At 39.2% G+C, this 19,142-nt stretch overlaps 1 protein-coding gene across 50 annotated transcripts in view; it reads left to right on the forward strand.

Moving 5' to 3' along the window:
* Positions 1 to 19,142, forward strand: part of Ank2 (ankyrin 2) — a 557,097-nt gene that overhangs the window by 494,765 nt on the left and 43,190 nt on the right. For 15 of the 50 annotated variants that reach the window (XM_040751839.1, XM_040751845.1, XM_040751864.1 and 12 more), the window contains 3 exons: positions 4,362 to 4,506; positions 10,823 to 10,925; positions 11,646 to 11,749. In XM_040751839.1, coding sequence (XP_040607773.1) covers positions 4,362 to 4,506; positions 10,823 to 10,925; positions 11,646 to 11,749 — 352 coding nt within the window. Of the gene's footprint in view, positions 1 to 4,361; positions 4,507 to 6,720; positions 6,733 to 10,822; positions 10,926 to 11,645; positions 11,750 to 15,681; positions 15,718 to 19,142 lie in introns of all 50 variants that reach the window. The other 35 variants (XM_040751830.1, XM_040751836.1, XM_040751829.1 and 32 more) reach the window with 5 other exon arrangements.

Consider the following 19,142-nt stretch of genomic DNA (forward strand, 5'->3'; position numbering starts at 1 on the left):
GGAACCTGCTATCATCCACATGGACATAGTGCAGCCACCTGTTTTTATTGTGTTAGCCAATCCCCATTCTCTACAGCATCTTCTGACGGTAGCAATTTACTAATGCCTAAGGGTATTCATAAGACGAGTTTAGATGCCTGCTGCAACAAACTTGATATGTGCTAAAGCAGTTGTCGTTATCCTCCCATGAATCCAAAGCACAGCTGTTGAATGTGATATTATGATAAGAAGAGTTCTTTAATTCACATCATGGGGGAATCAAAGGCAAACACAGGATCTGCCTTCAGACATGCAGAGTAATGCACTAAGAGCGATAAGTGAAGGTACAATAGCATCAGGTTTCATATCTGCCTGGTAACATCTAGAGTCGGGCCACCCACACAATCTTATGTATGTTTCAAAAAGTAAGAGATTGATCAGAGGCTGTACCAGGTTTTAAGGAGTAGAGAAAGATCAATATAGGAGTCTCAATGTAGGAAAGTGCAGCAGAGTGATAGAGTGATTCAGTTACTCTGGCATAACAACTATGGGGTTAGTTGCAAAGGGTCTGAATTTTTAGCTGAGTCTAGAGAAATTAGAGAATCATAAAGATTTCAGCTACTGATTAAGAAATCTGCTTTTATAAATAGTAATCCAGTGTGGTCCACAGAAAGAGGACGTTGTATTGGGAACTGGAAGAAATCGAGTGCCTGAGGGTAGAGAAAGCACTCACGGCATATGATGGCAAGTGCAAATAACTTGTCTTTGAGATTCATTCATCAGTTAGTGAGCAGCTCATGTACACATCTCCACAAGTGCCCGGGATCAACATGACCTAGTGAACATGAGAACTTCAGAACGGCAGACGGTTGTAATGAAAAATGGGAAAACCAGTTTCATCTCTTACATGCTCACTTTGGTGAGCACTCAGATTCCTCCTCATTGCAGATCTCCCCATATTTCAGTAGCATATTTCTGAGCACCACAAAGGTTATTATGATAGTTACCACACCATTTAACCTTAATTTATCCCTATGATTTTAATGTCGGTGTTCTGCACAGAGTCCTGGTATGGCTAAAGTACCAGTCATCCTCATGTGGAACCTTATAGCTTCCAGGTAACCAAAATCAATCTTACTATAAAAACCTGAAGTATCAGGATGGTGGTGATAGCACATGCCTTTAATCCCAGCACTTGGGAAGTAGAAGCAGGTGAATCTCTATGAGTTTGAAACCAGCCTGGTCTATAAAGTGAGTTCCAGGACAGGGTTGTTACACAGAGAAATCCTGTCTCAAAAAAAAAAAAAGCAAAAACCCAACAATGAAAAACAAAACTACAGTATTCTGATGCTGTACAATTAGTGGGAAGGAGCTGCCCAAAATGTGTCTGGAAAAACTGTACAGTACAACAAACAAAAGTGACCTCATTAATCTGAGCACCATCATTTTATTAAATGAATACATCTGTAATTTAGAAAGACATTGTTCCAAGTACAGGAAACTCACATTAAGTTTGTTATGTGATGCAGGAAACTAGTTGTGTTTGACCCTTCTCTACCAAATATGCTAATAATAGAAAGTCTGTCACTGTACAATTATTCTGTAATAGCTAAGTTATGCAAAATAGACCTTCTGGGGCTCGAGCGATGGCTCAGCAATTAACAGCACTTAACCACTTACAGAAGACCTGGGTTTGGTTCCCAGTACGCACACAGTAATTCACCAACATCCTTAAACCTGGTTTGGCTGGATCCGGCAGGCACATATTTACACACACATGGATACAGGCAAAGTATTCATACCCATATAATAAATAAATAAGCAAGTATAAAAAAGACCCCCATTTCTCCCGTCTCCCTGACTAAAAGCATGGAGACAGCTGCACTCCTGGCCATAGAGAGAGTTTGTGGAGAAGCGTGTTGATAGAGGGCGAAGCAGACAAAGATGATGCATTCTGTTTTCTCACATGCTAAATGCGAGATGCTTATGGAACTCAAGTGCAGAATTCTTAGAGGATATTGAAATGTGGATGTGCAGTTGGACACAGCTGTGAACACCTTATATATAGTATATGAGGTCCTTGAATTTTTAATAATATGTGGTAAATGGAACATAACAGGGCTCATGTAGGAATGGCATTCAGACAAGTGAGCCTGAGAAGAAAGACTCAAAGCAATAGGAAAAAGGCCTGAAGAGATTTCTGTCAGAGATATCATGGAACATCTTTTTTCAAGGAAATAACCTCTTGGTCCCTGTTTAATTGCTAAAATCAATTAGCATTGGCAACAATCTGTTTAATTAGTTTGATTCCAAAAGAAAGAGGAGACCGAGTATGGTGTAGAATAGACCCACACTGGCTAAAGAAAGCTTAGTGCTTTACTACAGGGAGGGGGAGTCCTTCATGGGTTTGGTGGCAGAGGAAGGAGATTATAGATGAGAGTCTAGACCAGGTTGTCAATCAGATGGGGAGTATAAGGCTCTAGAAATGGAGATAGATAAGCATTAACACCCCTACTTCTCCTGGTACATGATTTCCACCACTCAATGTTGATAGGTAATACTGAACAATTGTATTTTTTGTGCAAATAACTTGGAGAGAAATTGCATACAATATAAAGATTTGGCCAGAGATGAGTACCCCTCCTATTAATAGCATGAGATGAGATTCTAGACAGTGTGACTAGCACTAGGAACTTGAAATCTTTGGGTCACAAGCATGACCTAATGATCTATTCCTAAGCTCACTACAGGTGTAACCAAAACTCGGAAGCCTCACTTTTAATTAACTGAGCATAGCAACTGCTGGAGGCATACAGCATCCTCACAAAAAACACTGGAAGGCAGAGAATTGGGGAGAATATTAAGGATAGCCACTGTCTGATGAACTCAATGTGATCAGAGAGTTTTAAATAGTACCTTGGCTTGTCACAAGAGTTTTTTAAAGGATATATTTTATTTTAAATATACTGTTCAGACAACTTGCTCTCTATTTGTAACACAAGTCCATAATCATAAGAGAGGAAGGTTAGGAATGTGTTCATTCCCTGGTTCTGCCAGATCACCTGTAACTTAGCGCCTTGATCTGTCAGAGTAGAATTCTCCAGCTAGACTCACCTTCCCTCCTCTATCTTTTCCTTCCACTTTTATGAACCTTCTTCTCCCCCCCAAGACATAATAAGAAAGAGGTTGAGTAAGAAAATAAAAAATGTGGGCCCTGTTTTATTATGAAGCATTGAGAAATTTGAAGACACAAGTAATAATACTTATTTTAAGAGTTTAGCTTTGTTCCCTGATACCACCTTGGCTGCTGGGTGATTGGGATCAGAACTGGATACAGGAGGAACAGGTTAGCATCTGAAAACTAACTGACCCAGCGGGTGCAGGGTACCCCCAATTTGAGAAGTAGTAGGGACTTAAGCCAAGTTCAGTTGTATTGGAATCTCTGAGTGGGGTAAGGAAAGAGGGGGAAGAGGAAGCATGCAAGCCAACTTTTGAGTTTTATGTGATGTGTGGCTTCTTGCTCCAGGGATACTTAAGGTATAGCTTTTGTTACGTAATAGATCTTGCATTTAATATGCCATCACGTTTTCCACACATGAAAATGGGTCACAGACTGTCTTCCCAGATGTTAATAAAACTCTCTAAAACAGATTAGAATTTATTTTTAATTTCGTTCTGTTGCTATTGTATATATTTAATCTTATAAAATATTGTTATCATATGTGTGACCAGCAACATGGTTTAGCAGGCAAATTGCTTTCTGCTAAGCCTGACAAACTGAACTAAATCCCAGGTCTCACACAATGGAAGGGGAGACCATGTTCCTCTGACCTCCTTTACATGTGTACATACGCACAAAACAGAGGCACACAAACACACACACACACACACAAACCAACGAACATACACTAACACACATATACAATAAATAAATAAAATTAAAGTCTCTCATTTATTATAGAAAATAGACATTTCTTAGCATACTGTCAATGGTACGAAGAGACTATTAATACTGGATTATGCACAGAATTATTGAAAGTACTGAGAGAATTCTAGTAGTCTACACATTGGGGTAATCTTTAAGCCGAACTAGTCATCATGATGATAGACATAATGAAGAAGACCCATTGAAAGATATTCAAACAATTACAATTCAGAGAATCATTTTTTTCTTGGTGAATTTTAGGGAAATGGATCAAATACTATCTCTATTAGCTTTAGCCCTTTGTAGACATATGCATGGGCCCTGTGTCTTCCTGCTGTGCACTGTTTTGCTGTTATCCAAGCTGCTGTGTGAATGCCCTTCTTAATTATGAGCATATTTTGTTGCTGGTGCCAAATTCAACAAGTAACTTCCTTCTCTGTCCTCTGATTACCTTAAGGTGATGACACAATGACAGGCGATGGGGGAGAATACCTTAGGCCTGAAGATCTCAAAGAACTTGGTGATGACTCGTTACCCAGCAGCCAGTTCCTGGATGGCATGAACTACCTTCGGTACAGCCTGGAGGGAGGGAGATCCGACAGGTATTCACCAACCTTCCATTGAATGTCAGACAGAAGTGTGAACAACACATTTAAAAAATGTTTCCCCCCTTTTCTCCTTCTCTTTTGGTTTTTAGAGATAAGGTCTCACTGTGTAGCCCAGAATGGCTTTCTCAGATGAGCCTCAAAGTCCTGGCCCTCCTATCCTAGCTTCCTGAGTGCTGGGCATGCATTATAGGCAGGTACCACTATGCCTGACTGACCACTTCCTTTTTTATGGTGATAAAAATGTAGACATGGTCATAGAACACTTATGGGTAGTTTACTACATTTGCCAGATAACATGCTATCTCCTTCATTTCTTTGATACTGTAAGTAGTGCCGGTTTTGAAGGACTGGACACTAGTTCAGAGACACCAAATAATATAGTACAGTCATTCAACTGTTACGAAGCAGGACAAAGACAAACAGGAGTCCCTGCCTTTCCAAGTGATGTATTTATCAGCTGCCACTTTGTTCTTTAGGAAAATTCTATGCACAGTTTTGCCTGGCAGATATGTTGAACATCTCCAGACTCCCCTAAATCTAACTTAACTATTGGTGCTGTAATTTCTGTGTGAACAAAATTATGAAGAATAATAGAAAACAATTGTAGAAGGAAACTGCTCTGGAGTTAATTTTCCATTTTAAAAAAGAAGAAGAAGAACAAGACAGGTTCTTATGAGGTGATCTGAGCCCATAAGGACCTGACTTTATAGGCAAATCTGAAGGGCCTTTCTAATGTTCTGCTCTGTGAGATTCAAGGTGATCTTGCTTTGTACTCTCAACAGCAAGATGAATAAGAATATTCTGGGTATTTCTTCAGAAGTATGACTGCTAGCCTGGGTCACATGTATGCCTGTCCATGTTACTGTAATGTCTTTCTCATCAAGAGTCACATGCTCATGGTACAAAGCTCACTCTTTTGTTGACTATGTTATGAATTTCCCACATATTTACAACTTAAGGAATTATCAATTCTACATTGATAATTGACAAAAGCAACCTACTTGGAGGCTTTTCCCTTGAGCACCAGAATCCCCTCCCTCATTTTCCCCCTCTTGCCCTTTTCCTCATTTTTTTCTTTCTTTTTTACTGTGATAAGTTAATTCTTGAGCTGGGCATTCTGGTAAGTCCTGGAGGTACAAACCTGACTAAACTATGTTCACTGGATTCATAGCCTAAGAGGGACTCTGAAGGGTCAGGATAGAAGAGCACAGAGTGTCTCTGCAGGACCGAGGCTCAAACTTCCCCATAGACAGAAGCTCAAACACAGGTAGAATGTGGAGCAGTGATTCTGGAGGAGGCAGGGATACTTGACTGTGGGGGCAGCTTTTATTAGCAGTGGCACACTATACAGTGGGCTGGAGTGGGAGTGTGGAGGGAAGGAGCCACACCTGTATTTTATAAGAATCCCTCTTCTGGGACACAGAAGATCATTCTAGTGACCACTGGGCTAGACCACCCAGCTGCTGTGTGCTATTTGCTCAATGGTTATGACACTGTGAAACTCTAACCCTGGGCTAGTTGTGGAAAGAATCCAGCAGCGACAATTTTGAAGCATGGGCAGTGAGTTTTATGGAGCAATTGAAAAAGAAGAAGGGTGAGTCCCTGGTATTGGTGGCCTAGATGGAGGGTGACCCGTAGGGTCAGGGTAAGGAAGAAGGAGCCTGTAGGGGAGAGGAAAGGTGACTGAACCTGGGTTACATACATCACATTCTCGTCCACTGACAGATTTCGATTTATAATCCGAGGTTCTTAAAAGACTATGTTTTAACATTAAAGAAATTTCTCTATAGCCTTGTGTGAATTCACGATATTCCACACTTGCTTATGTTCAAGCAAAAAACAATTCCTTTTTCATCAGTTTCTAATTATTAAAAAAATACGTGATTCAGTCACATTTCCTTTTTTTTCAAACTAAGATCGGAGAATGATAGTGTATTTTGTATAGAATAAGGGGGTGGATGGTTTGAAACTTAGCAGCACATAGAGATGGAGGCTAGAAGCAAACATTACATGCCCTGTCTTAAGGGTCCCACCTGCATCTCTTGGTGACCACATGTACACACTAGCCCCAAGCAGAGTATGGGCAGCATCTCATTTTCATGTTTTATTAATTACTATTTCATTTTTGCTTGAGCAATTCGTCACACCACTTTTTTTGGTAACCATTCTCCTTTTTCATTATTTCTTTATTTGGTATGCTCTCAATAGTACCATCCCCAGGTAGGTATTACATGGCATGAAACGATGGCCTTCCTGTACACATACGCATTTCCCTGCTTCACCGCTCTCTGTGTCTATATGAGCAAGCACACGTGCATGCGTGTGTGTGCGTGTGTGCGTGTGCGTGTGCGTGTGTGTGTTGGCAAGAGCTGCTTACATCCTAGAATTATGGATTTCCCCCCCTTTGTGCTAAATTCAGTAACCGCTGCATTTAGAAGAGATGGTCTGTTACTGGAACTACAGAGCCAGGAGAATCAGGCTTAACTCTAATTCTTACAGTGCCACCTTGTGGCTGACAACACAGAGGCATGGTTTCTACCAAACAAACTAAACAACCTACATATTACACTTGGAGAAGCTAGAGAAAACATTCTGGTGCCTAAAATAAGCACAGGATCAAAACACATACAAATTGATGCATATTGAACAAAATACAGGCAAATTACAATGAGTTGGATTTTAGTTCATTTATTATTATTATTGGTTCATTTATTATTATTTGTTATTTTTAGTTCATTTATTATTATTATTATTTAGTTCATTTATTATTAGTAATAGTACTAGTTAAAAATACTGTCCAAATTCACATATAAAACCCCAAGTAACAGAAAAATCATAGAGGTTTCTTCAGCACACTGAAAATTTTGTATATTTACTTGTTCAATAGGGTTTCAAACTCTATAAGTTGAATGTCTAATAAATTTTATAGTTTAGTAAGCTAGTAGTTATTATATTTATTCAAATCAATAAGTTGTGTGAAAGGAGGAAAGTGTGAATTGAGTCTTTCCTTGTATCAATAGCTGCCGATCTCCCAACTGAACAAGTAAAATTTCATTTCTCTGGATATATTCTTCTCTGTGTATTAAGTGAACAGGAGTCCCTGCTCTCCAACGTAATTTCTTTTTAATGGTAACTCTGCTGTAAAACATTAGAACTTTTTCATAATGTTTTCCATCAAATGTGGACAATCTCATGATTCAGAGACTTAAATTATTCCAAAAGTTTATTCTTTTAATTATTTTATCAGAGAGAATTATTTCTCTGCTGTTACAATATCCCATCCATATTTATTTCACTTAAGCAGATTCTGTGATAACATCAGGGGAGCAAAGAACAGTTAGGAAACATAAATTTTGATTCACTACAGTTAGCATTTCTCTGCAGGCAGCAGAGAAAACTCCAGAGGATACCCAAAGAAATGAAAGCTCAGATAGTGGTCTTGTCCACTGTCTCTTTGGTTAACACCTTTTGTGGCTAAGTTGTCTTTTTTTCCTTGCTAGTTGTTTGGGCAAGATGAAAATCAATAAAATCCACCACATTCTCTCTCTACCTCTTCTATATCAAACCAGTTGAGAGACAGAGACACAGACCCAGGATTCATGAAGATGGCAATCACAAACTCACCTTCATCACTGGTGCTAATTGGGGGATGGGATGTGACACTTTAGGGCCCATGAGCTCTTTCATACCATGCTCTTCAAGACAGACCTGCCAGTTAGTTATTGTCACTCCAGTGATCACTGAGACCCAGTGCCTTCTGTCAGTGTTTAGGTATAACACAATCCTGATAGCTTTGTCTCAAGGTTTTAAGTGGAATGCCTTTGTTACCACTGTTTATTCCCATCAGTATAAATTTTCGTTTTAAACCAGTGTTTCTTCTCTACTTAGGGTGCATTAAAAGGTCAATTTTACCTAGTAAATGAGCTGGCCTTTAAGTGTTCTTCGTACCTGGGTCACATCTTTTGCAGTATGAATTCACATACAGCTAGCATCTGTATTATGCAAAGTTATAGTCCTAAATATTTAGAATATAAAACCATGGCTAGAGATTATATAACTAATAAAGCTGGGTCCAGTAGAAGGTGCTTGATGGGAAGAGAGTGACTGAGTTCACACACACCATTGTTTTGTGAGGTTGACCAGAGCTCCGCCTTTGGCCAAAGTCAAAACCAAACAAAGAAGAAAATTTAATTACTACTGATGGGCTTCTGCTAGGTACAAAACACACTCAAGTGTATCTCTCCTGTCTTCCGGGTTACAGCAAGGAAGAGCAATGCTTTATTCCACCAGTGGACGTACTCTTTTGCTAAATTCAAAGGTTATTATCCTAATTATTGAATTTCTGTCTCAATCTAAATTCAAGATCTCACGAAAACCCCATCAAAAGCCAACTCCAGCCGGGCGTTGGTGGTGCATGCCTTTAATCCCAGCACTCAGGAGGCAGAGGCAGGTGGATCTCTGTGAGTTCAAGGCCAGCCTGGTCTATAAGAGCTAGTTCCCGAATAGCCTCAAAAGCAATATAGAGAAACCCTGTCTGAAAAAAAAAAGCCAGCTCCACAGCTGTAATATCAGTTGCTGTCTCTTGCTAGGGCTCAAACTTCTAATGATTAATTTTAAAGCATCCAGGCTACCTGTGCCCTGTGTTAAGACTCTCAATCTACCCCCAAAGGCCTGTAAAATTGGAGATAGCTGAGCTCAAATTATATTTTGATTTCATTTCACTATAAACATATAGATTTATGTAGTAAAGAGCTCATACAGTCAATAATAAGTTTCTTTTTGTTGTATTACTTACTGTCTCAATGTGAGGTTCTGAAAACCTACTACTGACAAAACATAGAAAAATGTTACCATGAAGAATCCTCCCTGTGATAATGTTTTCAAATAGCTTGTTATCATTGACACCTCATGTTTATCAGAGAACATGGGTAATGACATTTGATGCATTTGCAAGATTAAACTGTTTCTACTAATCTACATGCTAATTTTCTATTTAATAAAGTTAGTGCTAGTATTTCATTCAGTCCATAATTCTACAGTGCTTCATTGACCAGTGTCTACTAGGTGAAAATAAATGAAACTTTGCTTCTATAATTTTATGAAAGCTTGCTTATCCTTACCCATTTGTGGTTTTTGGCTGGCAGTTTGAATGCACACTGTTAATTTCTGGGCTCTGCATAAAAATCTACATATGACACACTGTTTCAAATATCTGTCTATAAGCTAAGCATGGTAGCTCAGTCCTGTAATTTCAGCACTCAGGAGACTGAGGCACGCCAATCAAGTGTCCAAGGACAGTCTGGGCTACATAGTGAGTTCCAGACTAGCCTGGAAGACATAGAAAGACCCTGTCTCAGGAAAATAAAAGGGGGTAACACCAATAAAATGTCCTTTGATTGTATATATTGACTAGAATGAGGGAATTATGCAAATGGCAATTTTTGCCCATTGCATTTGAGTCTGCAATTAGGAATAACAAAATTCAGATTTATCAAAAATATAAGGCATTGAATAGCCCAACATCACTTTTGGTAAGTGTCTGTTGGCGATTTGTCCTTGTGTTAGTGTGTATCTGTTTTGGGCTGGTGCTGAGTTCCTTCTGCTCTTGCCTCTCATCCCCATGGCAACCAATACTCTTTAGAGCTTCCTGCACTACACACAGGCCATGCAAAGAGGACACTGCCCTCCTCTGAAATAACAGCATTGCTGGACTCTCCAGAGATAAACAAGAGGAACTCTACTTCCACAGGAAACACACATCTGGCTCCAGTTCATTTCACTCTGTACCTTCCAGGGGAGGATACTGACATTCAGCCGTTCTCCATGTGGAAAGGAAGAGGAAGGGGCATGGGAAGAGAATGGAAAAGAAAGGGCAAAAACTGAAACCTGCCTTTTCATTTTACTTTTGCTCTCCGAGCGCTGTCTGTCTTCCACCAGATATTTTCCCACGGCTGCAGGGAGGTTATTTAGCACAGATTTGAGAATTATTCCCTGTATAAATTTCTTCTGCTGGCAAACGAAAGACAGTTGCTGGTTTCAAACATTTCTGGAAAGGCAACAAATCAGATTAGGAGTGTCGAATTTAACTTGTGGAGTCCCTTGTGCCCTTGCCGTTCACTGTTAAGCCAGTCTGAGGATGCGTTTTTTGGCTGTTGGGCGGAGAGGTAGGGCCACTCTGAGACCTGTGTCCCCTGGAAGTTGCACTGTTAGCTAATAGCACGCTTTTTTCACTCTCCTGCTCGGCTCATTTCATCTTCCCAACCCTCCACCGCTGTTGGTCTATGGCCATGACCTCCTGCCAACCTACCAGCCTCCGATCCTTCAGTTCCGACAGGTCTCACACTCTGAGCCATGCTTCGTACCTGAGGGACAGTGCCATGATTGACGACACGGTTGTGATTCCCGGCCACCAGGTATATGACTTTCTACCTTCATGTCTGCTTTCTGGATAACTTTTTCAAATGTTCTAATACCACAGATATCCCTAGGAAACCGGGTGGGGGTGGGGGTGGGAGCCCAGAGGGAGAGAGAAAGAGAGAATTACAGAAACCTAAATTCATTCTTAACAAAAAAATTAGGGAAAGAGATTTGAGGGTGTCCTACACTATGACAAATGTTCACTCGATTTTTCACTGAGCATCTCCCCCACCCCTGAAATAATATGCTGTTTCTTTCTTTAGCCTTACTTTCTAAAGCCATAGTTCCTCTATGGGGAGTTTATATAAAGATTTGTGTCATGCAGCTAATATCTCCATTATGAGAAAGAAAAATGACCCAGGGTGTGTTTACATGGTGACTGGTACCTTGCAAAGTACATTTTGTTGCAATATTTAAAGTAGCTATGAGAAAAGGCTTTAAGTTTACTTTGGAATATTTTAATTTCAGCTATAATTTTATTGCTCTTGATGGACTGGATATAGGGAAATAGATGAACAATGACTCTCTTCAAAGTACTCTGCTGTCATAATATAATTCAGGAGGGAATGCGCTACAAGAGATGATTTCATCTTATGTTTTTAAACAAAAATTTTCTGTCATAGCACCTTTATTTTGTGCTCTTTCCCAATTCACTGTATTTTAGTTGAATGTTGAAGCTGTGTGTTTCCATTAAATCTGATGTTCTTTGTGTGTAGGTGTCAGCTCTAGCCAAGGAGGCAGAAAGGAATTGTTATCGTCTGAGCTGGGGCACTGAGAACTTAGACAACGTGGCTCTTTCTTCCAGTCCTATTCATTCAGGGTGAGTGAATCAATATTATGTATCCAGATCAAGAGGTAAACAGAGATGAGAAAAGTCACAGCTTTGTCCAGTGGTTTAACGGAGGAGGCAACCTTTGTTTCAACTTGTGAATAATGTTGCCTTTTCCACCATGGTTCCAGCTGCTGCTCCAATGAAACAACAAAATGGGGTTGAACTCAGCATAGGAAACTAGGGTTTTTAAAGTAGTGTGCAGCAACAGTTAGCTAAGCAACTGGAACAGAATCACCTCCTCACTGATCGTGTGACGTCCTTAGAGCCATCTTTTAAAAAGAGGCTCGGCCAGCTGCTTGTTTGAAAGTTGCAATCTGCTGAGATTGAATGACTGGCCTTTGAAATAAGTGTCTTTCCTCACAAGTGGCCACATTTAAAATAATGGACACACACACACACACACACACACACACACACACACAGAGGTAGGTGGATCCATACACTCAAGTAGGGATTTGAATAAACAGAGTTCACATCCATATAGTCACTTTCTCAGCTGTCCTTTCAATGCCTTTCATAGAGTGGCTACAACCTGCTTGTCACTCCTTTAAAGTTAAAACCACACTTAAGACAGACAGCGCAGCCCAGCATTCTTTTTTTCTTTTTTTTCTAAGATTTATTTATTTATTATCAATACAACATCCTGCCTCCATGTATGTCTGCATGCCAGAAGAAGGCACCAGATCTCATTATGGATGGTTGTGAGCCACCATGTGGTTGTTGGGAATTGAACTTGGGACCTCTGGAAAAGCAGTCAGTGCTCTTAAACTCTGTACCATCTCGCCAACCCACAGTCCAGCATTCTTAAAGTTTTAGGAATTCCTTAGGGAGTAAGAATTCAATTAAGCATGGTGCACATTTCTTAAAAACTTTTAAGTATACTTTCTGAATTGTTTTTACCCTTGTGTTTTAGTAACATCATCTAATAATATAATTTAAAATAAATCCTCATATTTTTTATTTAAGTGAAATTTCCACCCATATTTTAACATTATATAACATCTGTAAGTTATAATGACTAGATAATGGTTACTTCATTGTGGCTGATTACTGGTTACAAAGCATCCACATTCAACAGCTAAAGATAGATCAGTTAAGATACATACCTTAAAAAAAAGATATGCATCTATAAGAATTGATCTGCACCAAAGTAACTTTTCTGCATTTCAAAAGTTTATTATACCGATAAAATAAGTTATTCAACAATGGCTGTATACAGAAATCACTGTGTGGCTTCAAAGACATAACTATCCAACCCACATCCCAGACCAACTACTCCCGAATCTCTGTTCTCAGCCTCCTGGTATTGGCATTTCTGCGAGTCCAGGTTTTCTTGAAATTGTTAGAAGGGGAAAAACTTTGCTCAGTCAAGCATCTATTATCAGAGAGAGTAGTTAGCACACTCCTGGTTCTCTGGAACGTTCCTTATTTCTTCTCTCCACTTGTATCTTCATTCTCCACACATTTGCCAGACTCTACGAAGCACTAGACTCTGTGTCAGCTGTCAAGGAAAGTAGACAAGGAAAACCTAGCACAACCCCTTCCAGGGACACTTCTAGGAAGTGTTCTATGAAGTCAAAAGACCATATGGCTGAGAGGAACCTGATGGGCAACACTGTGCTTTGGCATCAGACTGGTGTGCATGCAGACCCTGATGCTGACTCTCTCTATGTGGCAGTTGGCATGGTTTAGAAAAATTCCAAGTTTCTGTTTATGTCTCTGTAAAAATGAGTGCTATAAATTTACTCTGCTGGAGAGTTTTTAAAAGTAAATGCTTTTAAAATCACCAGACTTTACCTAGAAACAGTAAGCACTCAACAGAATATAGCTTTTACTATTTCTACATTCTCCCTAGATGCATTTCACATTTCTCACAAACTCCAATCAGTTAAACAGAGTGTGCCCCAAGTCTTCTGAATGACAGTATAAACACATTCAGTTCACAATCACAATATGGCCTTGTTTCTATCAGGTAGAATCATCTATAGTTCTATCTACTGTAGTGGTTGAGCAAACATAGGGCTACAGAGGACTTTAGGGAGAGGGAAGATTACCCTTGGAAAGTTAAGGATTCCACGAGCTGTGCTGTTTGAAAGTGACGTTCATATTAATATATATGAGCAGCATTCATCATATTTTATAACACTGATTTCTTATGAATCCACTCATCATATATCAGGTTCATACAGTTTTAATCCACTTAAAACGTAAGGAAAAGGTAACTTTTGGCTAAGGGGATAGTGAAGAAAGCTTGTGATTATATCTAACTATACCCGAGGATAATGCTGCATTACATTCAGTAATATCTTAACTTCAAGCTGCATCTTCTACCACTAATCAGTACTGGTTGTTTACTTTCCCTCTACTTCATTTTTAAGAGATGTTCTTGCCTGAGAAGGACTGGGACAATGATTATACTCTGCTTCCTGCACAGATACATTCAGTATTTGGACAAATGAGTGGCGTGACACTTTGTTATTATTTGAGTTGCCTAACTGACTCCTCATGAATCCAAGAAGCAGTTATTATTGGAGGTTCCCATCTAATGTCATAATGGTAAAGTTTGTGTAACTTTACTGTTGCACAAAAATGTGAACTTCACGATACTTCATAATTGCCTACATGCATAATGAATTGGCTGATGGAAGGTGGTTTCTACCAATAGATAGTTTTGCAACTCATCTTTATATATTGCCACTTTGAAAGTCTTGGTAATGTTTAAATGATAGCCAAATGCTATTAATTAAATACCAACTCATGAGGTGTTAGAATATACCACAGTATAATGAAGCCCTATGAAAGTGATTGTTTAAAACATGCTGAAGACAGTTTTGTCATGAACCTTGCATTATACTTCAAAACAAGTCACGAGAGATGTATTCCAAACTCTTTGCTCAAATCACAGACTATTTGAGGCATAAGACAGCCAAGTGTATTTTGTATGGGACAACATAACATAAACACACATGGAAGCACTTCCAGTGTTTAATTAAGCTGTTCATATTTCTTTAAATGTCTTGGGAGTTCTTTTAAATCCATAAAGACTAATTCTTTCAGATGAAGAAGATTGTTTTATGAAGTAGCAAATCAACTTATCTGGAAAGCTGATTTCTGATAAATTCTGAATAAAATATACTTCCACATGTCAGCAAACATTGGAACTTTATTAAATCCTGTGGGCGTGGGGTTAATGAAGCACAGACTCCAATGGGGAAAAAGTAGTGAAGAGTAGGACTATAAAGTGGGACTAGACATTAGAGATGGGGAGGAAGACCACAATGCTCAAAGTAGGTAGTAGTGTCTTGGGGAAAAGCACTAAGATCATGTTCGCTTAATCTTTATTAGCCACTAGTAGGTGATGAATGTTACCTACTTTGCTGTAGACTTTATGCTATCTCTGTCACAGAAGCTATCATTTAAGCTGTTCCTTTCCAGTTTGAGTTTCTTTTGCTATAGCCCATCAGGGAATTATCTCATCTAAAAGGTATTGAAGGAATTACAAATAGACAAGCAGTTGAATCAAAACTACATCCACAGTATCTAAGACTCAGTATTTGTCATTATAGTATCACTTGGTGTTTCCTAGCTTCTTGGACGCTTAGTCTTTGCTAAGTGTCCCCACAAGCCAGTGCTAATTAATGCTTTGCTTCCATACCCAGTGATTATGTAACTTCCCCAGGTTCCTATATTGGGAGGAGCTATGAAGGCCCCAAAGCTTGTTCTTCTCTCAGTGCATACAGAGTGACATTTCAGTTGTATTTGCATAGAGTGATATCTTACTTGTATTTCCATCTTTTTTTTTCAGTGAATACTGTGTTGGTATATGAATTAAGTATTTTAATCAAAGTCACATCTGATTTCATTCTTTATATTTCATTTATCCACTCTTTCTCCGTGCTAAATTATCTATTCTGTTTCAGCCGCACCTCTCCATGTCTTGATCGTGACAACAGCAGGTGAACCTCTGCGTAATTCCTTCTCTGACCATGTTCCCCGTTCTCCTCTCCTTCACCATCTCCTTCTGCATATGCCCCACCTCAGGATGCTTTAGTGTTGATGATGTCTAGTGAAACATATGCAGAGGCTTATGTTCTCTAAATTAAGACCATTGCCCACTTTCCCTATGAAGGGAAAGTGGGTCTATTTAATACCAGTAGGTACTAGGTTAGCTGGAGAAAAACTAAAATGGACTCCTGTCTTGGTTTCAGCTTCTTTTTTGAGGAAACGTGCTACAACCAGCTGAAATCTTATGTTCCCACAATTACTCAAATTGGCAGAGCTATTTTGAAGTTTTATTAAAGGTTGTGATTTTTGGTAGCACTCAGGCCTTTTTCTTTTTTGTTTTGCTTTCTATCTTGCAATATTCTAGGTCAGCCAAAGGCTAAGGGCTTATTAATAGTACATATCCTTGCTAGCTCTGTTTTAAGTTCAACCTTTTGATGTTTTGGAATTGTGCTATGGAATGACTTATCTGCATTCTAAATTTAACAATCAGTCTGTATTATTTGGATGAAGTTATTTTTAAAGTTCTTTTGGGCTACTGATTATAGTATTTTTATTCTTTGGTCATCCATGATGATAAATGGGTTATTTCTCTAAAAATAAGGGTCTAAGCATCATTTTATGTCTTCTCAGGCACACCCTAAATGTTGTATTTCTATTCATGATCACAGTGATTGGTAAATAATTCCTGAGTGATTTGAACAAATTTGAACCTTTTCAGTGTCATTTTTAATTCACACTTTAGCTTGTGGGATTTGGAGAACTAGGAAAGGACCGGGAAATGATGGAGAAAGAAGCTCCTGGTGTGGTATCAAACAGCACCAAGAGTCAGAGTGGAAGTCAGGGCCTCTGCTGTGTACACGGCATCACTGAAGCACCCTGATGAATCTTTTCTCCTGTCTTTCACCCAGTGACTAACTTCGAATGCTGCAGTCTCCTCCCTGTTCCCAGCCCATGGTTCTAGATGAATTAAATGGAAATTTTCAGTATCAGTAACTTTGGGGGTGGACAGTACAGTCGTTTTAAAAGTCAGAGTCCTTATTTTCTGCTGTCTCCTCTGAAGCATGTACCTGTTTAGCTAATCAAATTGCATATTTATCAGAAAGTCCTCTGCCTAATAAAAGTGAATTGCGTTTGCTTTTATTCCTTTTTAAATTGTGAAAACATCGTATCTCACAATTTAGAAAACTTCAGAGTTTCCACTTTGCATGACTGCTGTCATTTGAAGAGTCAGACGCATCAGAGCCAATGTCCCCTGGTTATCTCCCCACCCCTGTGTAGTTTTAAGTCAATGTCAAATGCAGTATGCCTACACATTTTCAAGAAAGCATCTATTTAACCATGGGTCGAAAACTATATTTATTGAAGTAGTAACAGTATGCTTTCCAATTAGGAATTCCTCCAGAGAATCTAAAATCAAATATTCAGGTAGGTTGTCTGATCTAGTTAGCCATTAACTGCATCAAATTTGTAGCATTAGGCAGTAACTTCAGGGTTTATTCACCTAAATCTCTTAATCCATGCATATGAAAACAAAAGCTAATGAATTTGTCAAGATTCTGGACTGTGGTTACAGAAATAATTCAAAACAGACTTGGAAAGAACATGGTAGCTGTAGTGACAGAGTTCTCACATCCTAAAGAATCAATTTCATAAGGTAGTCATAAATCTATTGATAATATTAAACTCCATAGCACAAACGTGAGTACACTGAAAGCTCTTAATGAGGCTTTTTCACCATTTTAGGTGATGTATGATGTACATTTTAATGAACATGACATTAGACAAGGCAGGAAAAAGAGGATAATGGGAGCAGCCATTTATTGAATCTGTATTTTTTTACCCACGCATCACTTATGTCTCCCTCTAGCTGTCAGTGGTGACAGGGTCAGCACCCAGGGACTGGGAAACTTCCATGTCACACTCCAAACTGCAGAGCAGAGCTTCAGTTCGCATCTGATCTCCTTTACACATAGCTGTCTTCCTCGGTTTCCTTCAGTTCCCTTCATCTGTAAATGTTTGCAGGGATGGCATTGTCTCCTTTCCAGTGTCCCTCAGATGTGAGAGAGTTACATCCATTCAGCTCACTCCAGCGGGCTAGCTGATGCCTTGCAGCCTTGCATGAGCCACTTCCTGCATCCTCTCTCCCACCCTCAGAGCCCTCACAATGAAAAGGCTCCTGCAGAGTTAGCAGTTGCTTTATACATGGCACAGTGCCTGGCTTCTAATGCCCCCAGCCAAACAGGTGGGGGCACCTTTTTGTATTCTTCCAATTTTTTTGGAAATCTTCAATTGCTTACACAGGTTTGTGCTAGAAAACACTAGGATTGACTGGTTAGCTTGCTGGTTTTACAAGTAAATTTCATTGGTACTGCTCCTAGATATGAAGTTCAGGCACTGTTCCTCCTACTCTTTCTATATAGAGGAGAGGTTCTGGGAGCACACAGTGAAGTTCAGTCTTCATTGGTCATTTGATAATTACATTATGAGCCAAATTTGCCTCAAATGTTTTACTGCTAGGCTAACCTTGCAATAATACTCTTTGTTCCTTCTGAATATTGACAGTTGTTTCCTGTCTTCCAGCCCTTTCTTTTTCTTGGCATCCTTCTATTTTACCTTTTCTCTTTCTCTCTCTTCTCACTTTCTAAGAAAAATATCTCCACTGGAATTTGTAATTTTCATGTAGCCTATGCCATTTCTTCAGTTACTTGGTAAAATATGGAGATTTACCATCTCCTGAAGTTTGTCATTTCCCCTCCAATTATGCATATTAGGCACTTAATTCTTCTAGTTTGCTGTTTTCTTAGCCACTAATGACACAGGAATGATTGCTGGGAAATGTATCTAGATGCTGCTTCAGTCTTTAAATTCTGCTAGTTTGATTTCTCCTTCTTTAGTCTTTCTTCATATGATCTTGTTATCACTTTTAAAAATATTATTTTGTTATATTCAAGCTCTTGATTTTCACACTCTTCCATTTTCTACTAATCTTCTACCAAGGGAAATAAAGTACACTGGATGTCCTAGTTGAGCATAAGTGTATGGGGCAGACTCTTTAATATTAGACATAGTATTTTCCTGCTTTGCCACATCTGAACATAGCGATTTGAGTGAGGCTTGATTGTAATAACTGGCCAGACATCGAAGAATTCACTTATCTCATGCCTTGCCCTCGCTGATCCTTAGAGGTACACGTAACTTGTCATAACCCGCTTTTCATCCTTAGATTCACTCATTTATTAAAAAATTATTTTGACTCCCTCTGATGGGCTGCATCCATACTGTACTGAGTACTAGGGGGCTGAGACTACATTCACTATTTGTTACAGCCTTTAGATGACATCTCGATGAGATGACAGATCATATGTCATTGACTAAG

Source organism: Mesocricetus auratus, unplaced genomic scaffold, assembly GCF_017639785.1.
Source record: "Mesocricetus auratus isolate SY011 unplaced genomic scaffold, BCM_Maur_2.0 Super-Scaffold_100009, whole genome shotgun sequence".
Taxonomy (NCBI): domain Eukaryota; kingdom Metazoa; phylum Chordata; class Mammalia; order Rodentia; family Cricetidae; genus Mesocricetus; species Mesocricetus auratus.